This window comes from Panthera uncia, assembly GCF_023721935.1.
Source record: "Panthera uncia isolate 11264 chromosome A1 unlocalized genomic scaffold, Puncia_PCG_1.0 HiC_scaffold_16, whole genome shotgun sequence".
In the NCBI taxonomy this organism is placed as follows: Eukaryota; Metazoa; Chordata; class Mammalia; order Carnivora; family Felidae; genus Panthera; species Panthera uncia.
The window spans coordinates 25,644,398-25,662,382 of NW_026057576.1; the positions used below are offsets into that span (position 1 = coordinate 25,644,398).

Consider the following 17,985-nt stretch of genomic DNA (forward strand, 5'->3'; position numbering starts at 1 on the left):
AGAGGTTAAGAAACATACCCAAGTTTACTCAGAGAGTGACAGACCTGTGACTTAAATCTAGCTTAATCTGATCTTAAATTGCATATTTTTATTTTTCTATGCTAACTATAAAAAATATTCTAGTGATTCTAATTTGTGAAGTTTAGGTTAAAGGATATAAAACATACCATATTTTAGCAGAAAGTAAATTAAAATTATTGTTGCATTTATTTCAATTTTTCTTAGTTCCTCTGGTCAAATGTTTTTATTATAATAATTCAAAGGCTGTTTTTTGAGAATAGAGTCAAACAAATTTAAAGTGCATAGCATCCATCTCTTGGAGCTTCAACCAAGCCGTGTATCACATACGAGGATCATTTCATGGCTACTCAACTCTCAAGGACTTGGTTCTGGAGCACTGGCCTCATCCTGTCTCCCAGTCTCAGATTTTCTGTTTCTGCCCTCACCTTACCTTTCAGATTTAATGGTGTGAACATGGCATCTTATGACATCTGGCACAGGAAAGAATCAAGGTAAGTAATCATGTGCAATAAGGGAATACCTTTCTAGTTGCTGAAACTCTCTCATTTGCTAAATTTGATGGCTCTCTCCTTTGATTAATGTCAGACACATGCTATCAATTCTTGGAAACTTTTTAATACATATTGTTATTCCCTGTATACAATTTCTAAGATTATAGCTTGTCTCATATGTTGAATTTTATTATCTCATTATTTTCTTTTATGAGTTGTACATACAATGTTGTAACTTATTTACTTAAAACTTTTGTAATTCACAATGTAGGGCATATATTTCTCAGAGAACTATATGTAATTAATCTCACCTCGTTTTCTTTTTTTCTTTCCTTCTGTCAGTTCTTTAGCGCTCGTTTTAAGAGCGGTGGCAGAGGGCCTGGTCTCTTGGATTTGTAGGGGGACAGATTGGGTTGTGGTTGTTTTACTTTGGGAACCTGTAGCCTTCTGTACAACTAGCGAACCAGCAAAATTATAAACAAACATTGTTATATGTTTCATTAATAATGATAGCTTCTGGGTAAAATAGTGAACATGCTCAATTGCGAAAGTTGGAGATTCTACTGGAATTATCGCTGGCATTTGCATTGCGAAGGACTGTTTATAGACTCCTAAAAGCAAAATAAAACAAACTTCCCAAATTTTGCCTGCAGCAATTGACATAAAACATGAACTCAAATAATTCACCACTACACAGACCTTCTGTTGAACCAGTAGATGGTCACTCCAATGCACACTCTGGTTACTTATTGAAATCAAGAATCTTTTTTGCTCCATCAGGGAATGCAGTACCAGATCCAAGGTCAGAGCTGGACCTCATCTTGGGGGTGGAGGCTAAGTAATGCAAAGCACCCTCAGAATGGCCAGAGGCCAAGGAGCAGGGCTTGTGACTCCAGATCACGTCAGCTCAAGGTGAGACTAAGTTTTTAAAGGGTCATTAAAAAGGACTCATTGTTAGAAGTGGTGAAAGTGGGGAAATAGGAAGGGAAGTTTTCTTTTTAAAAAAATTTTTTTAATGTTTATTTTTGAGACAAAGAGAGACAGAGTATGAGTAGGGAAGGGGCAGAGAGAGAGGGAGACACAGAATCTGAAGCAGGCTCCAGGCTCTGAGCTGTTAGCACAGAGCCCTACATGGGGCTCAAACCCAGGAATGGTGAGATCATGACCTGAGCTGAAGTCAGTCAGAAGCTCACCGGACGGAGCCACCCAGGTGCCCCAGGAGGGGAAGTTTTCAAAGATGATTGGTTAAAATCCTGTTTAAGCTGCGTGATGAACAAAGGGCCCATCTTGGAAGAAAAGTGTATGAAAGGAAAAAACAAAACAAAACAAAACAAAACTGTTGAACTTTTTTGTGAACCGTTTTTACTAAAATGCTAGTATGCATTTAAATGGCTGAACATTGACTTGAATCACTTTTTAAAGAATGAATCTATGCAAATAAAATGTCTAGAAGGATATATACCAGAACAGTAATGGTGATTGGTCCCTGAGAGGTGATGTAACAGCAATTTTTTCTTCCTTATACATTCTGCATTGCCTTTTTTTTTTTTTTTTTTTTAACCCAACAAACACATACACCACTTTTACAGTTAAGGGGAGGGGGCAGAAAACAGTGAACTATGCTTGATTTAAAAAATTACTATTGGTATTAATTTTTAAAATAAATGTTCACATAGGCAAGTTAGCAGGGCAAACCATCACTGGGAAAGGAGAATCTGTGTGACTAAAAAAAAAAACAGAGACTAATTAAAAACAAATGAACACAAAAGCTTGGGTTTTGCAATAGCAGTAGAATTTATAGAATTACAGCACCTCTAGAATTATGGAACCCACAATATCCTGCATGTGTCTGTTTCTGCCAACTTTTGGTTGTCTGTGGTTTTCCTAAAATATCCTTGGAAGGGACTCCCAGGAATCATCAAATCATTCAACATTATTTGAGTTATCTTCTAACAAAAACTTCCAAAATTTCTGCAGGAGCCTCCCATTCATGTACGTGCTCCAATTTTCTGCCACATACATTTTTTAAAAAAATTATTATTTAGACCCAAGATTTCACAGAGTTACTTAGCTCCTACGACGTGAGGGATCCTTTCTCACGTTATTTCATGTAATTGTCTTAACCAATGAGTCAGTTATTATTATCCGCATTACACGGGAGGGCCACCTGATGCTTCGAAAGTGAGTTGCCCCGGGTCTCACAGTAAGCTGTCGGCCAGAATAGGATTGAACTTAGATCTTATGACTTGGTGCCCAGTACTATTTTTATATGATGCTAAGATGCCGGAAAAGTAAAAAGATATGATTGATGTTCCTGCTTTCCCCACATGAAAGCCTCTGGGGTCCTTGGGGAGGCAGGCTGTGTAAAATGTTCAACACGTGGATGGTTGGGCTTTCCACAGTTCTAATTTTGTGACTGGCTTTCTGTCTGTGCCACTGTATAAGTGGGAGGGGGAATTCATGGTAACACTCTAACCACTGGAAACTTCTTGTTTCCTTATGTTGGTGCTTTTGTACTCTTCATAATTCTGTCATGAATTAAGTGAAGGAGTTGCAGTTTTAAAAATTATATTAACCAAAAGTAATTCTGTGTCAGCAAGCCAAAAGAAACCGTGACGACAAAAATTAAGAAGTTTTAAGGAGAGTCCTTAGTAAAATATTATGTTAATAGTATGTTATGTTAAATAATAAATATTATAATATTTATTTTATATTTATATTCTATTCATTTATAATTTAAAATAAAATATTATATAAAATTCTCCAAGAATAGACTGCTGGGTCTCTGTAGACCTAGACTCTTCAAAATGCATGGGTACCCCCCCTAATTCTTTGATCAATGGAAATATTAGCTCTAATATATCCTAATCAATTCCACTTTGCCCAGGGATCCTGTGATAGATAATCCATAGCTGCCATTGCCAACATAGTCCATTTTTTCTTGCCAGCAATTTTATTCTTACCTCTAATCTAAAATTCAGAATACAGCAATAAACTAGCTTTTTACATTATACATCATGCAATAGTCTAAGTGATTATTACTAGGGGTGTATGAATATAAAAACATGCATTTAGACATAGGTCGCTAATAACCAATTTTCAACGGAATGGTTTAACAATTGGTTTAAAAAGTTGTATTAGTTAATTCAAATTGAGGCTTGTTGTATCTGGTCAAGTGCTAAAGTATGCTTATGTTAGCTTTTTTGTTCCTAAGAATAATGATAGCTAGATGATAGGCTCTTTAAAGGCAGAAATAGATTGCACTTTATACTTTTTGGTAAAAACCACAGCATAAGGAACAGAATTAATTATGAAGTAGGTACTCAATAAATACTTGCTTGGTTTCCTGATTTGTTTATGCATCTTCTTGGTGTTGACAATCAACTAAATTATCAGGTTAAAAATAGAAATGAGGATATTAGTAAATCTACCAATTCATCTCTCTATAGCTGTAAATCTCAATGTGCAAAGGACGTATGTTAGGGATTCCTTACCTCAGTTTCAGAGTGGATTCCCTTAACTCCTGAAATTTTACTCAAATATGTTTTACATCTTCAGGGGAGCCTGGGTGGCTCAGTCAGTTGAGCGTCCAATTTCGGCTCAGGTCATGATCTCATGGTTCATGGGTTCCTGAGTTTGAGCCCCATGAGAGCACAGAGCCGACTTAGGATTCTCTGTCTCCCTCTCTCCCTGCCCCTCCGCCACTCACTCTCTCAAAAACAATCATTAAAAAAATTAAAAAAAAATTGTTTTTACATCTTCATATGTTCACTTTCCTGAGGAGAGGATACATAGCTTTCTTCAGCTTCCAGGAAATCCATAACTCTATCAGAAACTATTAAAAATGGGTGTTATTTAATATATTCACCTGTACCACAAATGTCAGCACTGATGATGACAGAAACCTATCTACTTTTGCTTGGAATAAAGTATAACTTTTTTTTTTCTCTGATTTTTGACTTTCTTAAAGATCTTTATTCAGAATTAAGCACCGTAAGTAGTACCTGGAATAAAGCAACGTATAAAAGCACGGATGCAAACAGGATAGCTCCTGTCTTCTCCTTGTTCCCGAGTGACACTCTGTACCAAAGTGGCACTTTGAGTCCAGGTGCAGGTCAAGGTTGTTTTTTTTTTTTTTTTTTTTTTTTTTTTTTTTTTTTTTAATCATATAAAGTTCTAATGGACTAAGTGATCTGGGACCTGATTATGGGGGGAAATTACCTGTCTCCTTATGCATGCTCACAACCATTTAAAACCAACAGCAGCACTTCAACTAACGGTTCCTGCCACCTCACTTCAGAGAATGTGAGGCCATGAGCTCCCAGCAGCAGAAGTTGACTTTAGAATCCATGATACATCTCACACCCAAAATTTATGAGTTCAGAGGTAGAAAGCTTTTTCTTTCTTTCTTTCTTTTTTTTTAATTTAGACTGACAGAATAGATTAGTTAGTTGTGGTCAAATCAGGTTAAAGTGTTTCTCTACCTACTCCACCTTTCCCCAGTACTATGTTCTTAAGAAAGTTAATGTTTGACTAGTGTATTGCATTGTTGCAAATTGAAAAAAGCAGTTACTGTTAAGGAGCATGCCCTTTTTAGGAAGAAAAATAGGACCTTTATGATTATGCTATTGATTCAGTCCTACTTATGATAACATATAACAGTGAATCTCTCAGCAGTACATTTTATTATTATGTAGTGTTTAAGTAGCGTGAGGGCCTACGGTTTATGGCATTTTGATCCTGGCTGTCCCTCTAAACTTTTATCTTTAAGTGGGTCATAAACACTGTATATCTTATGTTGTTATCTTTTCTGTTATCTTTTAAGTGAACATAAATTAAGATTGCTATAAGCCTACATTCTTATTTAAAATTTTTTTTTAATATTTATTTATTTTTGAGAGAGAGGGAGAGACAGAGCATGAGCTGGGGGGGGGGGGTGCTGGGCAGAGAGAGAGGGAGACACAGAATCCAAAGCAGGCTCCAGGTTCTGAGCTGTCAGCACAGAGCCCGACACGGGGCCCGAACTTACAAACTCACAAACCGTGAGATCATGACCCGAGCCAAAGTCGCACACTCAGCCGACTAAGCCACCCAGGCTCTCCCATTATTATTTTTAAATGTTGGCTTCTTCTCAATGCATTTATTTTTACAAAGAGAAGACTGCCCCCTTTGGTGGTCATCAGAGAAGTTAAAACTTGGTTACATTCTGCATCCCAAGACAAGCACTTGGGAAGCCTAAAGGCATGTCTCTAAGGAAAACAAAGCTTTAAAATTATTTTGCAAGACTTTGACTCATACCTATTTTAGGTTGGCTGTCAGGAACCCATTTGGGGTGTCAAGAGTTTTTCTGCTCCTCCTGTAAGTTCCAGAGCTTCCTTTCAAGTAAAAGTTTTAAATATATAGGTGTTCTACATAACAAAAAAGCACCTGGCTTCTTAAGAAGATTGTAAACTGAGGGACAGAGAAGAAGTTATTTAAAAGGACCCCCCCCTAGAGAACACACTGGCAGCACCCAAACAAATCCATTTTAATTGTCACTTTATTTCCACTACATTTTAAAGCTGTGATATCATGAGTGGAGAGGGAAGCAGCTCATACAAGAGCCTGAGTTCAAAGAAATTGAAATTTAGCATGGAAGGTAAAACTGAGGGCTTTTACTTCTAAGAGGATGGTTGTGGAAATACCAAGGGTGAAGGACGTGGGTTTGGTGCTACAGCAGAAATAGTCTGGGGTGACCTTGCATTGGTCAGTGTCCATGAAGTAATGCTCTTTATAAGAGAAAAGCTTGCACCCGACAAGCTAGTAGAAATGTGCATTTCTCTTAAAAGTTATTTTTTTCCTGTCCTTCTGTTCTAGAAGGGACATTATAAATTGCTAATGAACAGTGACTTTCACATTTTAAGAGATTAGATTCCCCCAGGACTAAAATAAAGTGTGCTTTAGCCTTCTTACACACAGGATATCCCATTGGGTTCCCTGCAGAGTGCTCTCTTCTTGCACCCTTTGGTAAGGCTGCACAATGGGTCACTATTGTCTGTAGTCTTTTTTTACATTGGGTCTCTGGCAGCCAGAGGGGAAAATAGTCACACACAGGGAAATGGTGCAAGTTAAAATCAAGTAAGCCTAGTGGGGTGGTAATGACTTTCCCATCATCCAAGTCTTTGCCTTCAGGATATGTGAAGCTAAAAAACAATGTTACTCATTCAACGTTTATAGAAAACACACAATGTACGAGGTACTGTGCGAAGTACTGGAGGGCATGCGAAAGTATGCAAAACACAATCCCTGCGTGGAGGAATCCCGCCAGGAAGGGTATTTTCAAGTATTACTCAGACCTTATGATCCTTCAAGAAATTCTTGGGTGAATAAAATTGCACTTCTAATTTAAAATAAGCAAGAACTGGAAAAGCAAGTAATGGAAAAGACGCTATGTCTTTTAGGAAGAAGGTATGTAAATGTGTCTAAAATTTTTGTTTCTAAGGTATACACAACGTGGCTTGGATGAATGAAGGAGTATGGGAGTTAACAGGCCAAGAGCGGCGCCAGGCTGGCCACAAGGGCCCCTTCTTGGCCAAGCCTGACTTCAAAAAGGCGCTGCTCTGATCCTGCACAGTTAGCTGAATCCGAACAAAGAGGCACTTTTACCTGGGAAGTGGATTAACTTTGAGGAAAAGTGGCCTCCGAGGAGGAAAAGAGGCAGCATTCTACCTGGAGTAAGAAGCGCCTTCCCTTCCCCCCGGACCGTGCAAGCTCACCTCCCTCCCGACTGACCTCACCCTTGCTCCCCGCCCCGCATCCCTACACTGGTGAGGCGGTGGGCCGCGCTCGGTGGGGTTCCACCGCCCACTCCACGCCCGCAGCGCTTGCACACGCCGACTCCCGCCGGTAGTCGGCCACGTGCGCTCCGGTCTCCGATCGGCCCACTAAGGGGCCGAGCGCCTCCAAGGTGGCAGTGGCAACCGTAGTGTCCCGATTTCTGTCCCTCCGCGCTTAGCCGAGAAGTCCGGACCGCGGCGGCGGTGGCGGGAGAGAGCGACTCGGCCCCTCCCTAGAGGGGGCCGCGCGACCGAGGGCTACGGGCACCGCCTCTGCTGCATCCGTGGCTGCGCGCTCCGCTCGGCTCAGACCCGCTCGGATCCGGAGCCCGCGCGCTGCGCTGCCTTCCCTTCCCCCTCTGCCGCCGCCCCGCGGGCAGCTCCCCCCGGCGAGACGCACGTTCGATCCTCCTTCGCCGGATTTACGGATTTCCGGGGGCAAAGAATTTTGCCTCAGTCCCTACCAGCATCTCTTGGCCTCTCCCCCCCTCCTCGCGACTCCCCCACCCCGTGGGCGCGCGCGCGCGCACACACACACACACACACTCACACACACTCACACTCGCAGGCGCGCGTGCGCACGCCCGCGCGCCCCGAGCCGCGGAGTCTCCAGCAGATCCCACTCTCTCGGGCGCCGCTACTCACACAGGCTTCCAGTCGCCACGGGGCGTCCTCTGTCTGCGGCAGCAGCGGCGGAGGCAGCACAGGGAACCGCAGCTGCAGCCGGGCCGCGTCTTGCAGCTTCGTGTCCGGGACGGAGTCCGGGAGAAGCGGACGAGGAGGACGACAAGGCGAGGAGGAGCCGCGCCGCGCCCAGCGCCCGGCTCCCGGCTCCCGGCTCCGCGCGGCGGGCTGCCCCCGCTCCCGGTATCGCGGATCCAGGTAAGCAAGCAGCTCCGGGGCCCGCAGCATCCCTGGGGTGTCCGGGCTTGGTGCCGGGATTCCCCGGTCCCGCCCCCGCCATGGCCCCGGGACGGAGGCTTGGAGGGGAGTGGGCTCCCGGGAGGGGGAGGGGAATAGAGCTAGAGGTGAGGCTGGTGGGGAGGGGTACGTGGAAGCGTGGAGGCTTCCGCGCAGCCCCCCGCGCCTTTCCCCGCTCTACACCAGCTCCAGCCCTGTCACTTTTGCGAGCCTGGAGGTGCCCGGCGCTCCAGACAGCTGTGTCCTGCTCTCCCCGCCGCCGCCAGCCCGTGTTGGCTCTGGGCTCCGAGCCCGCCGCGCGCTTCCCACCTCCCCTGCACCTTGGACAGCGCACCCAGCCGCCCGCCGCCCCCTGCACGGCACCCGGGACGGAGCCCTGCTCGCGCAGCCCTCCCGCTACCCTCTTCTTGTCAGGTTGTCACCCTCTCGCCCTGCATCACTTGTCCTCTCTGTCTTGGCGGACTCCGCTGTGGTGCGGGCCGGAAACTTTACTCCCCTTCTCGTCTGCGCTAGGTACTGTTGTTATTTTGTGACTGTCCCCTTACACGGGGAACCCGGACACCTTGGACGTGTCTTCTTCGGCGGGAGCAGGTCCTGGCCCGCCGAGTCGAAGGCAAAAGAGGCACTGGGCAGCTGGACTCGGTGGCTGCCAGGGTGCAGAGTCCGCGCCTCAGGTCCTGGACGCCTGCCGCCTCTCCGCCTCCCTGCCTCTCTGGACTCGACACGTGCGCGCCTCCCACGGACGCGGCCCCTCCCCGACCACCCCACGTCCTCCCCCTGCACGGCCACGGCCACCCCATAGGTTGGACACCCGGAGTTCGCGGGTCCTGATTGGTTGAAGGCGTAACCCCGCCTCCTTCCCGGAGGGGGTGGTTCTGGAGTGTTGTGGTTGTCATCCCGCGGCGCGCACATGGGGAAAGTGGGGTCGACAGGTGGGGAAGCCCGGGTTGGTAGGATCCCCGTGTCCCACCCTTCTCCTTCCGAATACACTCTTGCTCTTCTCCTTTTCTCTCAACATTTTGCTCCTGTAAGTAAAAAACAAAACAAAAAAACAAAAACAAAAACAAAAACTGGCTTGAAACCCTGCTTTTATCAGTATTGCATTTGTTTGGTGGTAGAGATTTGGAAAGCATATCTAGAAGAATGAGGGAAACAAATGCATGTGGGGACGGTTCGTGGCAGACTGGGCTGCAGTTTGAGTCCAGTAGTTTGGAGAAAGTAATGGGTGGCTAAGAGATCTGAAGATGGAGAAAGTGGGAGGGAAATTGTTTCTTGGATAAAGGAAGACAAAGGTGGGTAAACTTGGGAAGCTAAGGGGAAAAAAAACAACTGGGTCAGTTATGGGGTGACATGTGAAGGAGAAACCCATACGGGCACTCCCGGGAGGTGAGTGGGTTCTGCTGAAGAAGGCTCCGTTCCAGAAACGGGTAATTTTCGATAATATTTAGTTCATTATTAGCACACTTTGTTTCTGTTTTGCTGGCGTTGTCCTTTTGATAGGAGACTTTATAGTAATGATGTCAAGCCATGTAATGGATTTTGCTTATTCCCGTTTTGTTGTAATATACAGATTTCCAAGTGGCAATGAATTTCAAAAAGTGAACTTAAAAGCTCCTTTAGAGGGATGCACTAAATAGTTAAGGCAAAGTGCTTTTGAAATATTGGGAAGGAAGACGGATGAGCATTGCATAAAATCCAAAGATTGTTCTGGCGCTATTTAGGTCCTTTGCAGCAATACATACATACACACACACACACACATATATATATGTATGTATAAATTATGTATAAATGATACTGATTTCTCTTTATTTCAAAACGTGATTGCCTCTAGCATTTTCAAGCTTTAATTCCTTCAGGCCGTTTTGATGTTGTGTCTGTACATCTAAGAATATTGTAATTCTTATCTTTAGAAGCCTTGTCAATGCAAAACAAACAGCAACTGATGCAAGTTAATGTTGACAACTTTATATTGAGTACACTGTGTGTTATTTTATTTGCAAGCTAGTGAAATATGCAAGAGTAACATAGCATGACTGTTATTCCCCAGGGACCCATATCAAAACAAAGTGGGGAATCACATGAGGCTATTCCAAGGAGAACAATTCAATTATTTTAAAAATGAATGTATTTTAAGATTCTTGGGTGTAAGCAGCAACAGTATTTTCCCATTTCAATTATTATCTTTGTACGCAGTGGTAGCACATAAAAACTCAATAAGTCCTACAGCATGTTAAATATGTTAGGTAATTCCAAAGTAGATAGATAGTGAAGGTTTTCCATTTGATATTATTTTTATATAAGTAGACAAAATTGATTTTATGATTGTAGGACTTTGTATGGAAGGGACAGATTTGATACATCTGGCAAACTGGAAATTATTGCTATTGTTGAAAAAATAGGTCTTACTATGTTTTTGTATCTCTAGGTCATACTTTGATTTGCCTTCAAGGGATTTAGATTCTAGTTTTTGGCCTATCAAAGTTAGATGGCTTTTGAGGTAGGTAGAAGATGAATGTATATAGTCGCACATATGTATATCTGCAAAATATATGTATGTATAGACCCACACAGCTATATATGTATACACGTCATTTTGGGGTACATTCAGTGTATTTATTTATATATGTGTTATTGTCATTCTTAAATTGTTTCTCATTTCTTCTTGTCCAAAAGGTGGCCCTGTTTTAAACTGTAGAAAGCATTATTACCAGAATTGGCCAATAGATCATGGAAACAGACAATAGTATTTTGTTGCTTGGCAACCACCTACTGTGAATGAAAAACAAAGCAGTGACAGCTGCTTCCACATCCTGATACCCATACTGTAGCTCAAGCATCGAAGCCCTCCAAGTGAGACAGATCTAAGTTTCATTTGAGTCAGGTGAAGCTCTTTCTTTTGGGGGATGTTTTTAAAAAGAGTATTTACATTTTTTTTTGTCATAAGAATTACATTGTTACTGTGGGATGAAATGAAGCATCTAATTTCAGTTGCCCTCTTAATCCTAGTATAAACTGAAAGATGCAAGATAGGGTGACTTGTTTAGACCCTTCTCATTCTTCCCTTTATAGTCGTTAGACACTGTAAGCACATTTTCTGCTGCTGTCAGATGCTTTTGGGGTTTTACAAAAACTTGAGTTCTCCGTGACACCTAAATAGATAGCTGGATTTCACTGCTAGCAGGGAATTAGAGATTTGTGCTCTGGCCTCATTCTTTAATTTCATGGGACACTGAGGCACAGTGAGGTCATGTGACTTGACCCTGGTGACAGAACCATCTCTAGAATGTCTTCCCTTGGGTCACATTTGGAAAGTTTCCCCCATTTCCTCCCGGGAATTATTCTTGTCCTTTAGTTACATAAAGTTTATAAAAAAAGATTTTTATCCTAATAAAGATACTTAGAAAATACAGCAATATTTGGGAGTACAAATTCAGTATTGACACCAGGCTAGATTATGGTGTTAGAGGCATTGTATATCATGTGTTCTCCCTTCAATATAAAAAGTCCTAGGACTCCTGTCTTTTTCCCCCCAAGTGGGGAAGCCCCATCCCTTGCTTTGGTAATTGTTTATACTTTTGGACAATCTTTAATGATCTATTATTCTCTGAGTGAATTTTAAACAGGGATGAGATTGAAGATTGTGTTGGTCAGCTTGTATACCAGCGAGAGTTTAAACATTACAGCTAATTAATCACTCGTTCTGGTCTTCTGTCTGCAACGTGGTGGAAATACTGTTGGTGTAGTGATTTGGGGTCTTTAAAGTACATGGGGCAGACTGTGTCGCTACAATATTCATTTCAGTCTTTTATCAAAGCTGTCTTGCCAAAGATGCTACCTGAAGCGTGTTGGTGGAGGACAAGTCGCGTATCTGTGGGAGATGTAATCGTGCCGATTGTTTCTTAACTCTAAGATGATAATGAATAAATTACTGGGTGGCAAACTTGGATCACAGATGCATCATTAGGCATTTCTTCTGAACTTAGGAAATGTATTGCCTGTGTGATACATTTTGAGGTTCCTTATGCTATTTTAAAGAATCTGTATTTCATTGTTTATTATTTATGTCAAAGATAGGCATTTAACTTTAATGTAACAATTGCAGTAGAAAAACTTGAAGTGGTCTGGTTGGAGAAACAATAAAGTGACAGTATTAAGTACCATTGAAGAACCATTTTCACCAGAAAAGCATGCACTTTAGCAGATTTATAGGGGGGAATAAATTGATTTAGAGCATGTTTAACCTAGTTTTGGAAGCCTGCTATTAACTTGTTCTAGCTAGGAGAATTTTCAAGCAGAATAATAATTTGGCAGATTCAAGTGAACTTCACTGAATTTTTTAAACTATTTTCCACAGTCTGGTTATAGTTTGTCCAGGGCAAGTACTTGTTTCGGATCCTCTAGGATTAATCGGAATTTCAAGATTGCTATTATTATTTTTTAAAATTTCTGAGCCATTTTTCTTTGCAAGGTGGGATGTTAAATATTCTGTCATTCGTGCATTTAATTTCACTCACTGGAATTTTGATATTTAACTTCCCTATCCTATCTTCAAGTCCAAGATAATGTGTGTGTATGTGAATGTGCAAACACACAATACTTACATTTCCCCCCTTTTGTTGTTTTCATCCTTGTAGTAGAACACTAAAAGACTTGATTTATGTTTTTTTTTCATACAGTAAAGAGAAACTTTAAACAAAAGATATTTATGTTTTCAATTTCCTTATGTCTGTTTCCGCTATTATAACATGTAAACTCTCACCCACACTAATAGGATGATTGCTAAAAACAAGCATATATATGTGTATATGTGTGTGTATATATATATATATATATATATATATATATATATACGTATATGTATATATACGTATATATACCTATATGTGTATATATATTTATATATATGTATATAGGTATATATACGTATATATAGGCAGCATCCCATTTGTTACCCTCCAAGCTAGCCAAGAAAGCATATTTTCTTATTTTTAGACACACATATCCTTCCACACACATACCTACATAGACATTGAGTTTAAGGTCCTATAGACTCTTCTAAGAGTGGACAGGAATAGTGTGTTTATTGGGAGCTCTGTGCATGGTAATGCTGGTATATTTAGTAAAGTGTATATATTCAGATTTTCAGAAATATAGTAGCATAGGAAGAATTTCATTGAATTATTCCCTTTGTAAGATTTCCAAATTATGCTGAGAACATAACCCACAACGCTTACGACAGTTCCCAGTACCTACAATAGAGCCTGGCATGTAGTAGACACACAGTACCTATTTTGTGGAATATTCACCTGCCCTCCTTTTGTATATATAATGTTGCAAACACTTCAGTCGGTGTCTGCATGAATAGTATAAGTTGAGAAGATGGAGAAGAAATTACCGTAGTTTTCTAATTGTTTCTGGCACTATATTAAAAAAATAACTTAGTGAGATATTGTGGAATATACTTCTTGTCAGTGTAGAAAGTTATACCAGGAGTATTGATTTTTCACAAATACAGCCATCCTAAGTACAGAATAGCTCTTTAATAGCCCACAGCAGCAGAACAAAGGTTATGGCAGCTAGTCCAAAGGAATACTTTATTTAGTTGGAGCTAGAGGGTGAGGTTTGCTAGCCCCAGTGTAATTATCCAGACTGGAATGTGGCCAAGGGGCTGTGGTTAACATCGCAAACAGTGGGAAAAAAGCCATGGATGAGGTCTTTAGTGACTGTGAGTGGCCAGACCTCTCCTTTGGTCTCATTTGCAAGAGAGCACTTTTAGTAGCTTAAAAACCACAACAACTGTTTTGCACTTAAGGGATTGAGCCCAGAGTTACCATTCTAGATCCCAGGTACCAAATTTCTGGTCATTGGATGAAGTCATAATCCCAAGAGTTCAGTGACATTGAAATAAGTCTTTCTTCTTTGTCCTGTGCCATCCTTGTGAAGTAGGTGGAGAGTGATAGTGTCTCTGGGGACAACCATGGCAGGATCACAAGGTAGGTAAAGTTTAACATGCTTCCAATTAGTCTCAAACATCCTTCAGCTTTCCACCACTACCCAGCTGTTTATCTCCCTTGTAGGGCTTAATTAATAGTTTCGTATCAGCAAAGCTCCAGCAGACTGCTTCCTGAGTTCCCTTTTTCTGTGAGAGAATTAGTCCTGCTATGTTTTTAAAAAACACCTCTCCCATGGCCGACCTCGGGTCACTCCAGGTTGGGGAGAGGGAGCTACCACATCTGTTGACCAGGGCCAAGTCATGTCCCCTCTTTGCCCATCTCTATCAAGACTCCCTTTTGGGGGAAAAATGTATTAAGGTATATACTGTTAAAAGGCTATAATACTTTCCTGGAGAGATTCCTGAGTATGTTGCATACATTGGGTTCTAAATATAATTATGTAATATAACATATATATTAATATAATTATGTGTTTAGTTTCACTAGTAGAATTGTACCTACTATTTTGATGCATAGGGAAGATAGTTTTGTCCAGGGAACACTTAAATAATATCGTATTATTTTCTTTTAGGATTATTTCTTTAACAAACATTTATTGAGCATTTACTGCATGAATGGTACAGTATTTGGCCCTGGGTATCATAAAGATTCTTAAGGCACAGTTCCTGCTCATAGACGAGAATATGCTGCTTGCAGGGAAGTTGCACAAATGTGAATTTAAAGGTAACTATGCAGGAGGATCAGTAGGTCTGGAGAGCAGGACGGGAGACACACAATGGCGGACCTAGTGAAACCCATACAAGATTTTGAGCTTCATGATGTTAGTTTCACAATCTGCCTCTTGAACACAATTCCATGCAATTCCTGCTATACTACTGATTCCTGGGTCCTACCCCAGACCCACTGTACCAAAATCTTCAGGGACATGGCCTGTTGGAGCAGACATGGTCAGTGTCATACTTATTTGCCCAAATGCCCACTGCTCCAGTTCATGTCTGCAGAATGCTTCTGCAAGTACCTCTTGTTCTCTACGCGAAGGCTTTTTCTCCCACATGTAGGGCAGCATGGTTGGGAAGTGAAGTTAATGGCCTCAGGACTGGACCTAGGCCAATGACAGAAGGGAGCTGGGAGGTAACACACCAGCATCTTGGACTTTCTGGTGTGATAACTGACACACGTTCCACACTGTGTCCCCAAATTGCCTAGTGAAACTGAACCTCAGTTGCCCATAATGGCAATCTGCTAGATATCTGTGCTTTGTTGACTGTCTCTCTTTCCTCTACCAGTGCTTCTAGGATCATCTGCTAAATAAATAACTTGTACTTACATTCTGTCTCAAGATCTGTTTCTGGAGGATCCCAACATAAGATACTGAAGAATCTGCTTTATTTAATTTTATTTTTTATTAATGCCCCCACTGGTTTTTATAAAGAGGCAAATTTGGGAGACTTGGTCTCAGGTGATGATGGAGAGCCACTGAAGGATTAAGACGTAGGCATTGTCATTTTTCATTTGCTTCTTAGCAAGATCATGCTGGCAGGTGTGTGGCAAGTGGATTCATGGAGGAAGAGTCGGGAGCCTGGAGATCAGTTAGGAGGTGGCGTTGCCCAGGCAAGCAATGGTCAGCACCAAAGTGAAGGTGGCAACTGTGGGGATGGAGGTGGGGGAAGGATGCAGGATGGGTTGTGATGGAAAGCTGTCTAGAAAAGTCAAGAGGACATAGAGGCCTGCATGTGTGTGGTCACCTAGCTGACTGCCGTTCCAAAAATGAGATTTTAATCCTCTCTCTGCCATGCATCGTGGCCCTGCTTTGTGCATTAAGCTCAGCACCCCTGAAGGGCTGAGACTCCTGTGCCTTGCCTGTAATCTTGGTCAGGCTTTCTAGAGTTAAGGAGCACAAGTCTGGGAATAAATAAAAGAAGACAAGAAGATAAATTGAAGAATATAAATAATTCACTACTAGATCATTAAGGGAAGAAAGTTATATTTTACAGGAAGGATTTGTGGAGTTATAGACAAGGAGAGTTGCAGAGATGCCTGTGATGCACGTCCTTTTTCTGATGAATAGTGATTCCCCCCCCCCCTCCCGCCCCCATACTCTTGACTAAGAGGAGATTTTCATCCACCATCAGTTTCTGGAAGTCCTAGCCTGTACTTAGGTCTACTGTTTTTCCTGCTTCTCTGAGACCCTATATTTTAGCTAAGTGAATGAGTGGTAGCTGGGGTTGGGGCTGGTTCTTTTCTCTTGCTCTGTCAAAATGCCACGTTTTCATTGCAGTTTCCCCTGCCAGCTCTTAGGCCACCAACTCCCAAAGGAGACCAAAGGGTACAGAGGAGGGCAGGAGAAGGGAAGAGCAAATCTGTAAAAAGAGCTCTTCTGAATTAAATGCTTAATCATGAAATGAACAGCTTAAAGCTTGTTAGTTGATATGAAATAAAAGGAGGCAGCCTTCTAATTGTCCCATGTACAAATGCTTACATTCTGGCTCTGTCTGTAGTCAGACATGCCAAGGCTGAATCGTCAAACAAGAGCAACTTGACACCATCACATTTCTGCAAAAGTAGCCTTGAGCCGATGACACGGAGAAGACTGCATTATAAGAAGCTATAGAATGGGTCAGCAGAGAGCTTACTGGGCCTTGCTTAACAGGCAGAACAGAGTCAAGGTAGTGGAAATACGGGGCATGTGAGCATAAGGAGGCTGGAGAGACTGTGTTCAACACAATTCAAGGAGAGCAGCCTTAGAATATTATGAACGTATTTATGATATTTTTAAATTAAACTTTATTCGGACATTGCTGTAGATTCCCGTGCGGTTACAAGAAATAACCCAGAGAGATTCTGCGTACACTCTGCTCATTTCCCCCCAATGATAATATCTGGCAAACCTATAGCACAATATCATAACCAGGATATTGGTTGATAGAGTCCATCATATCTTCTTCATATTTCCCCAGTTTTACTTGTAATCATTTGGGTGTATGTGCCAGGTTTTTTCTATTCAGTACTCAGGGGATATTTTTTTACTTTTCAAGGAGTCTTTTTCATTCTAAAATTTTGAAAAAAATTCACTTGTTGGACTTGTGCTGGCTTAGCTGTAACTGAAGAAAGGGTAATGTAGAATAGATTCCTTAACCCCCTTCCAAGTCTGGGATTCTGCAGAGTGGAATCAAGGGCCACCTAACATGGCAGGAAGGTCAGTAGGCCATGGTATAGCTTCCACTTTATTACTAGGTAAACACTTTATTACTGGCGCCTTTCTATGGCAATACACAAACCTTTTAAAAGTATGTCTATTGCAAAAGAAGCTTGCTTATTAAATCCTATTGTAACTCATCTTTCTTGTACCAGAGTTTCTGTCCTTTTCTTCTGGTATTCCTTGCCCTCCCCTTTTCCACTTTGTGTCGGAGGGGGCTCACCCCTTCAGGTTGCTCCTAGATTCCTGAGTCAGCTGGCCTGCTGTCTTCAGCCTGTGGGAGGCACTGGTAAGAGAGGGCAGGGAGAAGGGCAAGACCAAGGCATTTTTTTCTTTTCTCTAGCTTTGTGCAGCATCCCTGGCAGTGAGAATCCCCCCCTCTGTAGCACCACTCGTGCTTGACACACTGGCTCTGGTGCTAGCTGCTCACAAGTGACCTTGGCCCATGGACCCCAGAGACATGACCTCCTGCCATTGTCTCTTCAGCCTTGGGGAGGTAGCAGCCTCCTGCTCTTGCTGATCTCTGGATTGCCTCGCTATCCTGTTAGGCTCTCTGCTCCACCATCACCTGAGTAACCAAGTCC

The 17,985-nt window shown here is 42.2% G+C and overlaps 1 protein-coding gene across 1 annotated transcript in view; it reads left to right on the forward strand.

The window, feature by feature from the left end:
• Positions 1 to 474: 474 nt before the first annotated feature.
• LOC125934010 (uncharacterized) overlaps positions 475 to 17,985 on the forward strand; it is a 110,159-nt gene continuing 92,648 nt past the window's right edge. The window contains exons 1-4 of the mRNA XM_049647315.1: positions 475 to 512; positions 4,813 to 4,898; positions 7,181 to 7,393; positions 7,441 to 8,209. Coding sequence (XP_049503272.1) covers positions 475 to 512; positions 4,813 to 4,898; positions 7,181 to 7,393; positions 7,441 to 8,209 — 1,106 coding nt within the window. The remainder of the gene's footprint in view (positions 513 to 4,812; positions 4,899 to 7,180; positions 7,394 to 7,440; positions 8,210 to 17,985) is intronic.